We start from the raw sequence: 15,974 nt of genomic DNA on the forward strand, positions 1-15,974 counted from the left end.
GAAATTATTGATAGTTGGTCCACTTACAAGATGAAGTTGATGGTTAGTTGTAGTGGCTAATAATAAGTCTTCCTGCACTATCTATAAAGATAAGTAATCAAAGCAAGGGGCAATTCCGACATGCATTTGCTTGGACATGTCCTCACCTCACGGTTGGTGGATACATGAAAGAGGAACCCATCCTATCCGGCTGATGCCCAGATCCCCAGGAATTAGTGGGATATAGTGCTGGACATGACGTTGCCTTGAGTACATGACAGTCAGCCCCTAACCAGGCTCTGATTGACAAGCCTAGGAGGTGTCTGCTGAATTTCAGTCTGTGGGTAAGATACGAACTTGTGGTAATTGGGACAGCTTTGTCAAATGTCTCCATCCACTAGGCTTTTATCTCCTAGTCTCTTTTGACTTTATTGGTGTTTTATTTAAAAAAAAAAACAGTAAAATATGCAGCCTAAGCTGCTGATTGTCTTGGATGTGTTAGTGTTTTAGTGTCCGAGTGTGTGTCTGGCAGGGACTAGGAGCAACTACACCAGAAAGGTACCTTTCTGTTTTGTTTTGTTTTGCTTTGCTTTGCTTTGCTTTGCTTCCCTTACAGAGTGGTAGACAAGAGTCTGGAGCTGGAGTTGGCTGTCATGTCCAAGTCTGTCTGCTTTTAAGATTTTGTATCTTTGAAATTGCTGGGGTAAGATGAACTGAAGTGTAAGATGGGCCATTTTATATAGGATGGTCATTATAGCCCATATTTTCAGTGTTAGCATGAATAATTTTTCTTTTCCTTACCTCTGAAGAGGTACTCCCTTGCTGCACAGGTGATTACATTAAAGAGAAGATTAAAACACATCATCAAAAGGAGTTCATCTTTGCTTCGTTACATTTTACTCAAGCCCAATAAAATAGTCACTATGTCATGGTCATGTTTTTCCTATTATATATTCAAAATGATTAAAAGTGGATCATAATATGTTATATATATTGACTATATTAATGACTATAGTATATACTTTAAACAAGAATACTATGCTCTGATATAAAATTATAATTAATTAAAAATTAAATAAGACAAAATATTATATTTTAACATTATCATTTATAAACTAAATATCATAAAATTAATAATAATAACAAATAAAATGTTTTTTCAGATCCCATTCTCTTATTCATATCATGGGCAGGCAACTCCAGCCACTTAATTATGATATATTTATGTAGTACTATATATATATAAAGATAAATTTGTGTCCTTTTACTCATTTAATTACCTTCCTGGAGGCAAACCTTCATAATGAGAAACATTTGGTTAGACACAAGTCAATAATTTGTTACTTTTTTTTTTTACAGTGAACCTAGCACCTTACACCATTGTCAGGAATGTGGCTAAATGAAATATTTTATCACCATACAATACTGCTTTTTTAAATGGTGAAGTATTTTTCCTTTGTCATTTTCCTAAGCTCGAGTATAATTATGAAGCAGACATACTGGAATTTATTAAAAAGAACCTTTCATAAACATATTAAGAAAATGGATCTGATCTATATTGAATAACACATTCTGAAAACCACTTAAATAATTAAAATTGGAACACATATGTATGTGGTTTCTAAGCCAGAGAGGTTTTTACTTCTTTCTTCTAATATTAAGCTTCTAAGACTTTTTATACATTGATATTTTAATTGTTACATGGCACCATCTCAGGTAAGACTAGTCTCCTGTCACTGTACTTGATACTATGTTCCCTTAAGTAGCAGAGTACTAAAATTAGCATCTGTACTCCCAAAGATTGTTGCTTGTTACTGAGGCAGTGTGTCAATGTTTGACTTAAACTTTTATTACACAGTGATCCCATTCTTCCACTGTGACCAAACATGTCTGACTGCTGATCAAATTGTCTGTATTCGTTTCACCTTTCCCCAACTCTCTGTTAGGTTCTGAGCTCATGCCCAAAGCGCTGTCCACCAGGATAGTGGGAGGCATTTGGTGGTTTTTCACACTTATCATCATTTCTTCGTATACTGCTAACCTAGCCGCCTTTCTGACTGTGGAACGCATGGAATCTCCTATTGACTCTGCTGATGATTTAGCTAAGCAAACCAAGATAGAGTATGGAGCAGTAGAGGATGGTGCAACCATGACATTTTTCAAGGTAAGTTACTTGCTACTAAAACCCAACCACAAAAGCACAAACAATCATTTCTATTTATATATGTAAGGATGTAGTTATACTGCTATTTAGTCCATATAAATAATAGCATGTAACTTAAAGCACAAATAGTTGTACAAATAAATTTGCCAAAATGTCTAATTCTATTAATAATTGAAACAGTGAGAATTACAAATGCTCAGATGTTTAATGCATATTTAAGAAAAATAAAAATGGAAAGTATATATATTCAGTGTATCTCCTTATTTCTAGTAAAGAACAAGTAACATTTAATATGATTTTATCTTTCAGAGAGATGGTGATATCATTATTGAAAATTAAATAACAGCAGATTCCAATACCATACATATTAAAAGATGGAATATTTGCAAATAAGAATGATTCCCATCCATGTATTTGGTTCAGTTGAAATGAGACAGATTACAATAAATGAGGGAAGAGTCAGTTCTTATTATCTGCATATTTATCCAGTCTGTAGAGGAACAGCCTATGCAATATTTCTGTAGATGGTGTAATTGTGTGCTCTTCAAAACATAAAGTGCCTTGTAGTCCCATTTCTTTTCTCCTCATCTTTCAATTGCTATTCGTTTCACTGGAAAATAGTGCAACAAATAGTGAATTTCCACTTAGGTATCTAGTGCTCTAAAGACACTAGATTTTGTAATTTATCAAGTACTTACTTAATAAATTGTGAATTTTTAAAAGTACTGGCAAATGCCTTCATTGTTCATTCGAATGTAACTGAATATTAATGTAAATTACAATTTTATTTAAAATTTGTCACACTTTATTAAATTATTTCATCAAACATGGATCAAGAGCCTAGCTAATGCTAGAGATAGTTTATTCATGGTTTGGAACACTACAGAAACAATAGTCTACTTATTGCTCCCAAGAACATATTGTTCTTTTGGGTATAAACTTACTACTTTACTTGCCTGTCTGTTTAATCCTTTGTGGTTCCTTACCTCTTTTCTTCTCTACAGTGGCATGTGTGTCTTCCTTCACTCTTCCTTGCCACTGACTTTGCTTCCTACAGTTTCATCTTTTGTTTTTCTGACTTTCACAGAAGGGTGCCTTTAATATGTGGAGAAACTGAAATAAAGCAACTTTCTGTTTCCAACAATAAAGACTTCCTTTAAATCTGAAAACTTCCGTAATGTACACTGGTTACAATAAAATCCATACAGGGATAATTACTGAGTTGACAATTACCTTATGTTGCTGAAGGAGTCACATGCTGTTTCTTAATGTTGAAATCAGGGAAAAAGTCCTTATTTGAGACATGAGGTATATATATATATATATATATATATATATATATATATATATATATATATATATATATATATATATATATAATTCAGATTACATCAGGATTGTTATTCCCTCACTTGTATCTTCCCGTTCGCCCCTCTGTCTTTCACCATATTCCCCTCCCCTACCGCTACCATTTCTCCTTGGTGGGGAGGCCTGCTGGCACTCAGAGGAAGTGGAAGCAGGCTTTTCTGATGAGACCTGATAGGCTGTGATCATATATTTTTAAATGCTTGAAATATTATAATTTCAACTTCATGTTCTGACTTCTCCAACTCTTCCAATATACTAGACCTGGTATGCTAGTTTATATCCAGCAACAGAGAAATCAGACCAATCCATGACCCTCTGAATCTCTACAATCAACCAGGGGCTGCAGGAGTGTGGTCTATTTATACTTGCTATTATTTTTCTTTTTACAACTTAAAAATTTTGCATATAAAAATAATAACACTGTATTCTATGAATCATTGATTTTTAAAGGAAATTTTTTATGATATGGACAGATTAATTGCAGAAGTGGGAAGGGGGAAAAGTGAGAAAGAAAGAGGGAAGGCGCATCCCAGGACAGACAGAGAGCATACAAATGCAAGAGAAAAAGGGAGAGTAAGAGCTTTTAAAAGAATTTCACTCATATTTTTTACCTAATTTAAGAAGTCCCCCACTGTTGTCTGATTGTGCTTAATGTTCACTTCCAGAAAACTTTTGAAAAATATTGTAGTTTTGCTAATTTAAGCAAGAAGAGACACCTCAATACATATAGCTTCAAGGGCAAGTTTGTGGGGCTGTGGAGACACAGGCTATTAGGTGTCTCTACAGCAGTGTTGCTTTTGTACATTGACTTTCTGTGCATATTTGCTGAAGAAAAGTTCCTCTATTTCCCCATTCTCCCATGCTTCTCTCACCTAGAATCCCAATAGAAGGATCCAGAGGGTCCTAGAAACCTACAAGAAGAACATTATGATGTGTGGATCTGGGCCCACGGGTTTTGCTCAAACTATGGCACCAGCCAAGGACAATATGTGTAGTAAACTTCTAATCCCAACCCAGATCTAGCCAAAGGACAGCACATTCTCCACAGTTGAGTGGAGAGTGGTGTCTGACTTTCACACGAACTGTGGTGGCCCATATTTGACCACGTCCCCTGGATGGAGGCCTGGTGGCACTCAGAGGAAGAATAGCAGGCTACCAAGATGAGACTTGATACCCTATGATCATATACAGTGGGAAGAGGTCCCCCTCAGTCACAGTCATAGGGGAGGGGAGTAAAGGGAAAATGGGAGGGATGGAGGAATGGGAGGATACAAGGAATGGGATAACAATTGAGATGTAATATGAATAAATTAATAAAATATACTTTTTAAAAAAGGACAATAACATGAAAATGCCAGAATAGAATCTTTCCCTTTGCAAAATAATAAAATAATTAATAAAAAGATAGTAGAAAGTTTGATAGAATCATTTATTCTATCTATAAAAAGAAAGAAAGAAAGAAAATTCCTCTGCTCTCTTTTCCAAGCCATTTCATGCCACACACCTCTATAAAGAGAACTGATGTAAAGTCAAGTCATAGCAAGGGCAGCAATTCCTGGAGTATGATCTGTACCTGAATAGTGTCACCAAATACACCTGTAGCAGTACTTATTTAGTAAAGTGGATGACAGTTTGAGGATTGTTTTGAAAGAATATAAAAATGAAATTGAACCACTTTTTTAAAAAGATGATATTTCAATGTACTAGAATGAAAGCCATACCTGTGGCTAAGTAATGAGCAAAATGCTACCAAGCAACAGTATATTCTTTTCTTTCTAAGTAAAAAGAATAAAAGAATGAATATATAAAAACGACTTAGCTACTGCCTGTATGTTATCTAGCCTTTTTGAAGAACTGCTCTACTCTTCTAAAGATTTCTTGGTTTTTCACAAAGCTATTTGGAATAACCTTGTTTCTGTGAACCCATGACTTGTGGTTCCAAACTACATAAGCTCTTTTTAAATTCACCCTTTCTCAATTTCTGATTTCACCACACTTACTACTATAGTATGTGCATCTGACAATGATGATGTCAAAAGAAATGTGTGCCCTCTCTGTATTTAAAAGACATAATTTTGTCCTGTAGTTTTCTTTAAAAAGTAGTGTAAGTGATGATAATAATCATTGTTGTTGACAGAAGTAAGACAAAGCAAAAACCTGTAAGCATAGCATCAGATGGACTGAGTTCAATTCCTGACTCTACTACCTACTAGCTATATTTCTATTACCAGAATTTTCCATAGCATGGTTGGAATGGCAAACAGGAAATTTTTCATTATGTAAATTTACTATTATATAAAACTTTATTGAGTAAAGACATGTCATAGTGAACTCTTCATAGAACTCTGAGAGATACTACATGTAAGCATTACTAAATTACAAGGAAAATCAAAAAATCATGATTTAGAATGGTCCTGAGTATGGCTTTATATTCTTTTCCTTATAGATTATTTAAATTTGCCTTTTCTGTGGTTGTTGGGGGTTGGTCTGATGAATTTTAATGCTAGTTACTGCTTGCTGTGTCTGTGCCCCAAATTGTACCTTGTCTAAAAGCCTAACCTATTTAACCAATAAAAGGCCATTAAACCTGGGGAGGGCAAATGGTATAGGTATGGCTAAGGTTCCCAAGCTTTGGGAGACAGATAAAGAGAATTCTAGTGGAGAGGGGAGACCAGAGGGAAAGAGGAAAGAGAAGAAGGCTTGCACTGTGGTTTAGGCAGGAGGAAGCACTTGGCTGGTGTGGATGGAGAGTTGGCCCTGTTGATGATAATTAGCAAGCATTTTGGATTATGGATTGGAGGTAGCACAAGAGAAATTAATAGAAGCAGATGGTAGGGGATTGGGGTAGGTTATGGGATACTCACCCCAATATGGGATGTAGTTTAGGAGATCTGTCCTGTCCCAGGTTAATTAAGGCTATTTTAAAATATAACATATGTCTGTGTCTTCACTGGTTAGTAGCAGGTTAGAACATACCTCTGTAGTAATAATTATAGGCCTTATACTTAACCATAACATGTAATATCTGACTTTTCCATGTTTACTAATAGAATATCTAAAATAAACAATTTTTATGATCAACAATTAAGTATTGACAAAAGGGTTGTGTGATATTTATCTAGTATAGTTTTTAATTGTTGTTATTTCTAATGTATAAAGAAGGACAAATTATATGAGTGAAACAAAATAATCTGTAGATAATTTTCTTAGAATCTTAGGTGTCTAGATAAGTTTACTTTGGGATTAAGCTTTATCAAAGTGTAACTAGGAATTCTTTGAGGGGATTTTTTTCTAAATCTCTGATGAAGAGAAACTCAAAATTAATTAATGTAAATGGTGTGGTGGCACATGCCCAGCACTTCAGAGACAGTGGCAGGTGGATCTCTGAGTTGGAGGCCAGCCACGTCTAAAGAGTCAGTTCCAGGAAAGCCAAGGCTACACAGAGAAACCCTGTCTTGAAAAACAAAACAAAAAAAATAATTAATGTAAAAATTTCCATTAATTTTAATAAAATAATTATTGTGATGCTATGCCTATTAATATCACTTTTTCTTATGTTCAGTTATATAGATGTTCAGTTATAAGAAAATACATTTTCATTCATTAAATATATAATGGGCATCTTTTCTGTATCAAGAATTATATGTTTTCAATCTAAATAGATGCCTTGCACTTCTCAGGGTTCTCCAGAGTCTGCCCATTCTACCTGCCATGTATCAACTTTCTTTTTTTTAATATGAAAAAATATCAGAGTTTGTTATCATCTGATATATTTATATAACATATGTTACCTTCTCAACCTAAATTAATAATATGAAAGTTATGAGAAAAACAATTAAGACCTCTATATATACTATATATTAAAGAACTGACTTAAATTTCTCCAGTCAATTTTATTGTCTTCAAATATTTACCACTGTTATAGAGAAGCTGCTCATTTTCATAAACACAAAGGTCTAGATAGTCTTCTACATACCTCCTATGTACCTATGAACATAACATTCATAAAACTTGTTAAACTCCATGTAACCATCTATATTTGTATCTATATCTCTCCTTGTCCACGTTGAAAAGAGCTTTGTTAGAAAAACCTGACTTGCTCTTAGCCTCCCTCTCTGGCCTTTGCTCTTTTGTGATGGGTGGTAAGATAACTGGCCCTGAAATGTCAACGTTGATGCCTGAAACTGTTTGGCCGCTGACGTCTGGCAGCAGATATTAGGCTTGAGTTTGGGAAGTGATGGAGCCTTTTTCCTAGCAACAGAAGCAAGCGCTCTTTCGATTGAAGTGTGAGATGATGGATGCTGTGAAGGGTGCAGGACTTGATGCAGGTAACAGAAGTATAGTGCTAGACCGGATGGACTTGATTGCATTAGGTTGTGTGGCACTGGTGGAACTTGGCAGAGCTGACTTGTCCAAGGCCATCAAGACATGCTGGCAGAAGGAGGTCCGGATGGCCTGAGCTCAGTAGGCTGAGAAAAGTGGGAATGAGGCCTTGCAAGGTAAGCTACAGTGGGCCTGCTCAAAGCCAGGTGAAAGGCTTTCTAGAAATAGGTCTATCTAGAAGCTTGTTCAGAACTGGAAAAGTAAACACTCATTTTCCCCAAGATTCTAATTATTTCTGAGAAAATAATCTAAAGATAGCTTTAGACTAGAAGGTGCCTCCCCCTCCTCTTCTTTGTCTTCCTCTTCCTTCTCCTCCTCCTGTTACTTCATCTTCCCTTTCTTTTTTTGTTTCTCTTCTGATTTCTTCTAATATTCTTATTCTTCCTTATTATCCAATATTTCTATTTTAATTATCCATCAAAATGCATTTTCTTTATCTTCTCTTTTTGCCAGTATCCCATGCATGCACCGCAGTGAAGTAGGAGCCTAATGATTTAGTCAGTTCCTCTTGCACTGTAGGCATCCTCATCAGAACTGTGTTGACATGTGTCTTCTACTAGTTATTTTCAAAATTATTGTAAAAACACTGAAAACCCATTAGTTACTTTTAATGGATTTTATTTAGCATATAAGTGAGACATATACCTATGAACTTTTCCTATATTTTAGGGAATAATACTTGCCTTACAAATACAATTTCTCCTAATTTTTTTAACTTTATTTTATTTTTATTTTTCCTTTTTGGTGCTAAGTGTCTAACTCAGAACATTATATATGTTAGAACATTAGTTTTTGACCTGGAAATATCTTTGGCCCCTGTCATCTTTAAATGTATTCAATTGAATCTGATTATGATCTTAAATATAAACCTTTATTTCTTCCTAAGATGCCCTCCTTCTCTCTAGAATATAGATACTACTTCAGAATGGATATTTCTTGTATAGAGGTTTATTATTTTATTTGATCCTTTTTTATTGTCTTAAATCAGTATGGTTAACTTAATTTTTAGTTTCAAAAGTCGGTGTCCACGTTGAGAAATACTTTAAATTTGCATTGGCTACAGTTACCAGATGTAAGACAAACTTCAGTAATTTTGATATTTCTTTTGCTATCAAGAGGACTATTGGTACATTTTCTATCTGCCAATTTACTTTGAGATATTCTTTTAAAATATTATCTCAGGGCCCGGGGACTGGTTCAATGGTTAAAAGCACTGTCTTCAAGCTGGAGAACATGAGTTTAAACTGTCAGCACTCTCGTTAATTGTAAAGCATAACTGCAATGCTTATGAAAAGACAGGCGGAGCTCAAGACCTAGTTGGCTAGGTTGCATACAGAAAGTGTTGACCTCTAGTTTTGTTAGAGCCCCTCCTCAAGGAAATAAAACAGAAAGTAATCGAGAAAGACACTTGGTCTATTGCTCTGCCTTATTTATTCCCATGGATGGACATGCACACACACACACCAGAGATGATATAAAAAATATTTCCTATGTTTTTATAGTCTTTCATAGTTATTATCCTCCTCTAATGATATCTGTGCCTAATTTAGCAATTCTGTACAGTTATTCAGGAGCACATGAAATAAATGCACACACTGATTAAAAACTTGTGATAGATTATTTAGTTAGATGCATTTGAAAAATTACTTTTGTCATTTAATATTAGCTTTTTGCTATTATATATATATATATATATATATATATATATATATATATATATATATATAAATTTTCTTCTAAATGTCTAGTATCCTATAGCCTTTCTTCAATTCAAGTCAATTTATTTGAAAGTGTGCATAAAGAACTTAAAGTTCAAAGTGGTTGAGTAACTTTTCTGGAGCAAAACATTATAACTTTTGATATCTACCAAAAATAGTTTTCCTTTTCTCCTCCTCCCTCCTCTTCGTTCTTTCTCTCTCCCCCTTTTTCCCTCCTTTTCTCCATACCTCCTCCTTTTTCTTCCTCTTTAGAAAAACTTAAACTACATTATAACTCCATGTTTATAATTTTTCACAGATAAGAATTTATAATCATGATTATTAAAAAAGGGAAAAAACTGGACTATAGACCACAATTATTAAACAATTAAAGGCTTATAGCATCACATTAATAGTAGTAACAAAGGTATCCTGTCATAAGATATTTTGGCGAATTTCAACTCTAGTTTTATATCACCACTGCTGCATTGCACCCATGTGCCCCATTCATAGTGCTACACACCCAGCCATTTTATCTTATTTTTAAATATATTTTATTACAATATTCATTCATTTTGTGTATGTGTTATTTTTATATAAATGTCTATTATGTGTATAACTATTCAAATGTCCTGCCATGAATATAGAGGAGGTCTGATAAATGACTCAATGGGCTTAGTTTTCTGTTTTCATTTTGTAAGTTGCAGAGAATGAACTCAGCCATTTTGAAATTATCCTAGATACCAGTTTTCTAGGAAACAGTTGTTGAGGTTGGATCACCTGGACTACTTGTTTTATCTTTTTTGGTGTCTGGTCCCTCTTGCTCTGCAAAATGTTAACTTTCATTGTTTTATACATTTATGTATTAATAAATGTATGGGATGGCATTAAGGCTGCTTCAGTTAAAGATGATTGTCTGTAAAACAAATTTCTATCTATGCCATTTAAAATAATGGCATGATCAACACTTAGGATTTCATAGGCAAAGATCTATTGGTCATGCATAGTTGAAGTCCTGACTCATGTTTCAGTCAGTCTCAGAGATGTTCCCATGTGGAAGGAACAGCAAATTATGTCACCTAGCCTGTTTAGTCTTTCTGATGTCTTTCCTTCTGTCTTTTGCCAAGACCTTCAGGAGGTCTCGCCCTGTCAAATCTGATTTATATCAGTTCGCATTGAATATATAATTTTTGGTTATCTACTGAGACATAAATATTCTTGTCTCTTTTCCCCAACACAACACATTCCTTGTCTTCCATTTTGGAATTAGGACCTTCACATACTGATGTAATTTAGCAGTCCTTTCTAAAATCCAGGGTATCTTAGCAGGTATGCTACTAGTCTTATTTAAAAAATTTAAATTAAAAAATCATTATTTAATATATCTTAGAGAGATATTTATTTCCTTTCTGTTTTATTACTGCCTTTCAAAAATTATTGTGAGGTCTTTTTATAATTTTTGACCTATAGGATTATAATTTATTTCTATGGTATATATTATGTCCAAGTCACAATGCCTAAAAAATCATATTCCAATGGATATACATGGTGAAGCACCATCAGCCCCAATTTTCAAAGGCATCTTCAAGATCCTCACCATCTCTAACAAATGTATAACATTAAAATCATGCTTTCCAGAATTTAAGACAAAAGCACATTGGAATTCTGAATATGAAGCTATGGCATGGTATATAGTTTTTAATTATCCAAACTATGCAGCAATGGAGCACACAAGCCACTGTATGACCTTGTTCCAAGGCAGCAACAAATAGGATCTGAATTTTTACTTTAGCATATAGACCTAATCCAGTAAGTGAACCTTGACAATACACATAGTATATCCAGTCTGACCATGTTGGCCTATAGCTGAAGACTTTTTATCCAGCATCTCAGTGGGATGCATTCTGCATGTTTTTAACCTTTTGTAGGATTTCCTCATTTCAAAGAACGCTTTTTGTTGGTATTGGAAGTTCGGTATTGAATTTCTCTGAAGGTTCCCTATTTTGATTTAAAGATTCCTCCAACCTCCGTTCTATGGCCTTGTATTTGGCATCTAATTTCTCAGTATCTTCTTTCTTGATGTATCTATTATTCTGATCTCTCCCACAAAGGATATAGAAAAAGGCAATGGTCATTGAAAAAAATTATTTGTATGTTAAGGGAAGTAAACTCTAATGGAACACAGATGTTTTGTATCAATTTGTCTTCCATGTTTTTCAACATAGAAAATAATCCCCTTCTTTCATTTCATAACCTCTCCCTAAACACTTTACTTTCTTAGACCCAATTTCTCTTCTAGATGCTTGAGGCTTCTCAATCTGTCTTTGGCTTCTATTCCCAGAGAGAAGCTGTTGGTCTGCTGCCCTCGAGGAATCCTGACCCTTGCTCCATTCTGGGAAGTTATTGGTCCTTAAGGGTTTGTTCCTCTGGCCTGAAAAGTTAAACCAGCAAGAGCCCCAAAGCTTTCTGCTTTGGCTAGGAAAGACTGGCCTAGAGAAGCTTGCTTGTTTTAAAGAGTCACATTATTTTCTTAGCAAGGCCTTCCTAAAAAGAATTGCTTTTACTTTGCCTCTCTGAGCTTAGTATCAGTTTTGTTTTTCTGCAACTGGCAGGCCGCCTTTCTGCTCCTTCAGGGTTCTAACAGGAGGCTATGAGCTCCTGCCTTAGAAACTGCTGTTTCTCTCTTAAAGAATAGAATTAAGAAAAGGCTCTGTAGTTTTATGTGCTATGTAAGTTCAGACCCAATTGGTAGGCCAAAACGTTACAGTTATATTTATAAAACTGTTTGTTTCTCAATTGGCATACAAGGGTACAATTTGGGAGATGTTTTTCTACAACATTGAGACAGGAGATTCTTAGAACAATGATTGCCACTATATATATGTGGGGTACAGAAATCAGCATTAGAATTCCATAATAACTTTATGCTTATAGTATTTTAGTAAGTACATAGCTGATTTCTGTTAGCAAATGATGCTGAGTTACATGAGAGTAGCCTTATTAATTTACAGGTTTTAGCTTGGGGAATTCTTTGTTTCTGTTCATTGTTAGTCATTAATAGCCATTTAAAGCTGAATAATGAATTCTTTTTTTTATTATCACTACACAAGGCAAAACCCAAAATTTATCACATGAGTGACACTGCATGACTGTGTTAGGGACCATGAGGTCTATAAGGATTAGGAGGAAGGGACTGAAAGATGAGTATGAGCTGGATAAAGTCTACACAGTTATGGATTTACCAAAGAGTAATTTTTTTTAAAATCATAGAAAATATAATTATCAAAATTAAAAATGTGCCATTAAATAATATGAATTAATATGTGGGTTTATCATAAGTTAGATTTTGAAGGAAGGATTTTAGAGGTAGACGTGTGCAGTGTTCTCTCTGTGATTATTGCACTGCTCTGTAATTCAAAGCACTGTTTTGACTCCTTTCTCTGCTGTAGGAAGAATAAGACAAATTTAAATGATGAGGGTACATTACCACAAAGTCCTAACTTATGCTTCTTTTTTCTTAGTTGAGAATTTATAAGTATTTGTTTTCAGATTTGAGAAAATTATGTGTCAGACATTAAGTTCATTTCCAACTTCCGTTGAAAACCTAATGTATTCACTCAGATGTCCAACCACAAACTACTCCTGACAATTTCTTGAAATGTATGAATTTATAAATAACTAGATATTTTAAACTTCTATAAATGTTCTTTTTATTTCTACATACTTAAATAAACCTATGAGCACTGGTTCATCTGAGCAACGCTGTGAGCTTATTTATCCGTACTGTAACTGAAATATTTCACTTTAAATGAGAAATACTTAATTGAAGATTTTTATAGTCATATAGTTTCTCTGACCCTCCAAATTCATTTATGCTTTGTTAATTGCACAGAATTATTAGTTATAGGCAACACATTAAAGGTAACATTAAGAGCCAATGTCTTAATAAAAGAAAGTCGATATTTTAAAATCAATGTTGCAGTCTTAGTTACTAATGTCTAATATGGTTTTGATTTAAATTAATTCTCCTTGAAATATCATTAAAACTAATTCATTGTATGCATTTCCGTAAAAATGAGTTATTTTTACCCAAGGAGAATGTCTCCCTTTCTCTTTTCTCCTCTAACACACAATTTATTGTATGTGAGGCTGATCTTATGTTTATTACAGGGATTTACTATGTTCCCATTTCAAGAAATAAAATGGTGCCTTTGAGTAAAGCTGCTTCATCAGACTCCAGTTTAGCATGCCAAGTTAAAGCTGTCAATGGAGAAGCAGCAGATGTGAAGGCTACTTGGCATCAAAGCATATGAGTCAAAGGCTGTCCTATGGGAAAGAAAGTGCTTCATTACACTTTATCTATAGTGAGAACATTGGTTCTATCAAGCTGTCTGGAAATTAGAATATGATGGGGTTTATTGCCCTAGCTCTGCCAGAGAGAATTCAATAGTTAAAAAGAATGCGATAATGCCATTTTGGGAATTATAAGAAGTGATTAGAATGTTAGTGTACTTAAACTTGGAAGAGCAGCAAATTTTATCTTAGAAAAGTAGCTTCTCTAAAATATCTGGGGGACAGAAGTTTAATCCCTTTCTAATTGTTACATTTGCAATATGTACGAACGCAGCGTTGGGACACTTTAATTGAAGAAAAAAAGTTATGTCTTCGACTGAAGTGTAAAATCTGCTAAAGAGTGTTTTAATTGGCTTGGAAAGCAAGTGCCTGAAATGGCTGCAGTTGGTAAATGCTGTATGGGTCTCTGCCACCCTGGCATTCCCTCCTCAATGGAAGGAACACGTCTGCTGTTTGTCAGATTAGGAGGGCATCTTAAACAGGGTGTCACACCTCATCAATCTTAGGAGCAAAAGCCCACAGTGACTGAGAAATTTCTAATGTGAGTTATATAATTATTTTGGACTGGACTATCAAATGTTGGATAATCTATACTTGTCAGTATAAGAATTTACACCCAACAAAGAACATTTTGAAAGAAATACAAAAGGGTATATTTTTGGAAACAAGAGATAAATTGATAAAATATTATCTTAAAATATTTTGTAATTTAAAAAAACTATATTTTACATAAAATAGGTAAAATATCAATTCCTCATCTTATATAAATTTATGAATAAAAACAGTGTTTTGAAAAAATTCAACAAAGAACTTGAACTCAGGCTTGTTAACAGTTTGAAAAACTGTATTTTTCCCATCATGTTTGGTCATTCTGATTTTTTTCCTTCCTTCTGTCCCTTCCTTCCACCCTTTCTCCCTCCCTCACTTCCTTCCTTTCTTCTTCTCCTTCCTTCTTGTTTTTTTTTTTTTTCTTTTAGGAGTGAGATCCAACATTAGAGTATTTGTAAAACAATGTCCATGCTGGGCGTTCACTAATTATAAGATGAATTTCCTGAAATTATCCTTAATGCATAATCTCCTTGACATTCAGTGCTCTTGGTTTTGGGGGAATTTTTGCTCTCTGAGGGGAAAACTATTTTTGTATACATACACATGTCAGAAATAATCTTTTGACTTGTGCAGCTGAATATTTTGTGAATAAGGCAGGTATGCCTAAAGGTATACATCTCTCTCTCTCTCTCTCTCTCTCTCTCTCTCTCTCTCTCTCTCTCTCGTGTGTGTGTGTGTGTGTGTGTGTGTGTGTGTGTGTGTGTGTGTGTGTGTGTGTGTGCTGGAGAGAAAGAGAGGAGCAAGCATATATAGCACCCAAAGCTAGATATCAGGAACCTTCTGCAATTCTACACTTTGTGTTTTAGAACAGTATCTTTGTTTCATCTTGGAGCTCATGTATTTAGCAGACTGAAGACTCTAAGAACTAAGAATTGTCTTGATTCATAAATTGAAGGTAGAGTACTACTTTTGCTCCTACTATCATATTCAAAGCTTAGATTTTTATTTTATTTTATTTTTTAATATTTTTAATTTTAATTTTATTAATTTATTCAGATCATAACTCAATTGTTATCCCATCACTTGTATCCTCCCATTACTCCCTTCCTTCTGCTTTTACCCTATTCCCCTCCCTTAGCTCTAAGGCTGAGGGAGAGCTCCTCCCCCACTATATGGTCATAGGCTATCAAGTCTCATCTTGGTAGCCTGCTTATTCTTTATTTGAGTGCCATCTGGCCTCCCTACCAAGGGGAAGTGTTCAAATATGGGGCACCAGAGCTCATGTCAGAGTCAGTCTCCATTCTTAACTGTGGAGAATGTCCTGTCCATTGGCTATATTAGAGTAAGGGTTCGATGATTACTACTTGTATTGACCTTTGTTAGTGCAATAGTTTGAGCAGACCCCATGGGCCCCAAACTACCCATCAAGATGTTCTTCTTATAGGTTTCTAGAACCCTCTGGGTCCTTCTATTTCCCCATC

The 15,974-nt window shown here is 34.7% G+C and overlaps 1 protein-coding gene across 4 annotated transcripts in view; it reads left to right on the plus strand.

Moving 5' to 3' along the window:
* Window positions 1–15,974, plus strand: part of GRIK2 (glutamate ionotropic receptor kainate type subunit 2) — a 655,703-nt gene that overhangs the window by 526,206 nt on the left and 113,523 nt on the right. For all 4 annotated transcript variants that reach the window (XM_084776934.1, XM_084776935.1, XM_084776932.1 and 1 more), the window contains exon 14: window positions 1,926–2,143. In XM_084776934.1, the coding sequence (XP_084633060.1) occupies window positions 1,926–2,143 (218 nt within the window). The remainder of the gene's footprint in view (window positions 1–1,925; window positions 2,144–15,974) is intronic.

This window comes from Acomys minous, assembly GCF_964271855.1.
Source record: "Acomys minous genome assembly, chromosome: 3".
Taxonomy (NCBI): domain Eukaryota; kingdom Metazoa; phylum Chordata; class Mammalia; order Rodentia; family Muridae; genus Acomys; species Acomys minous.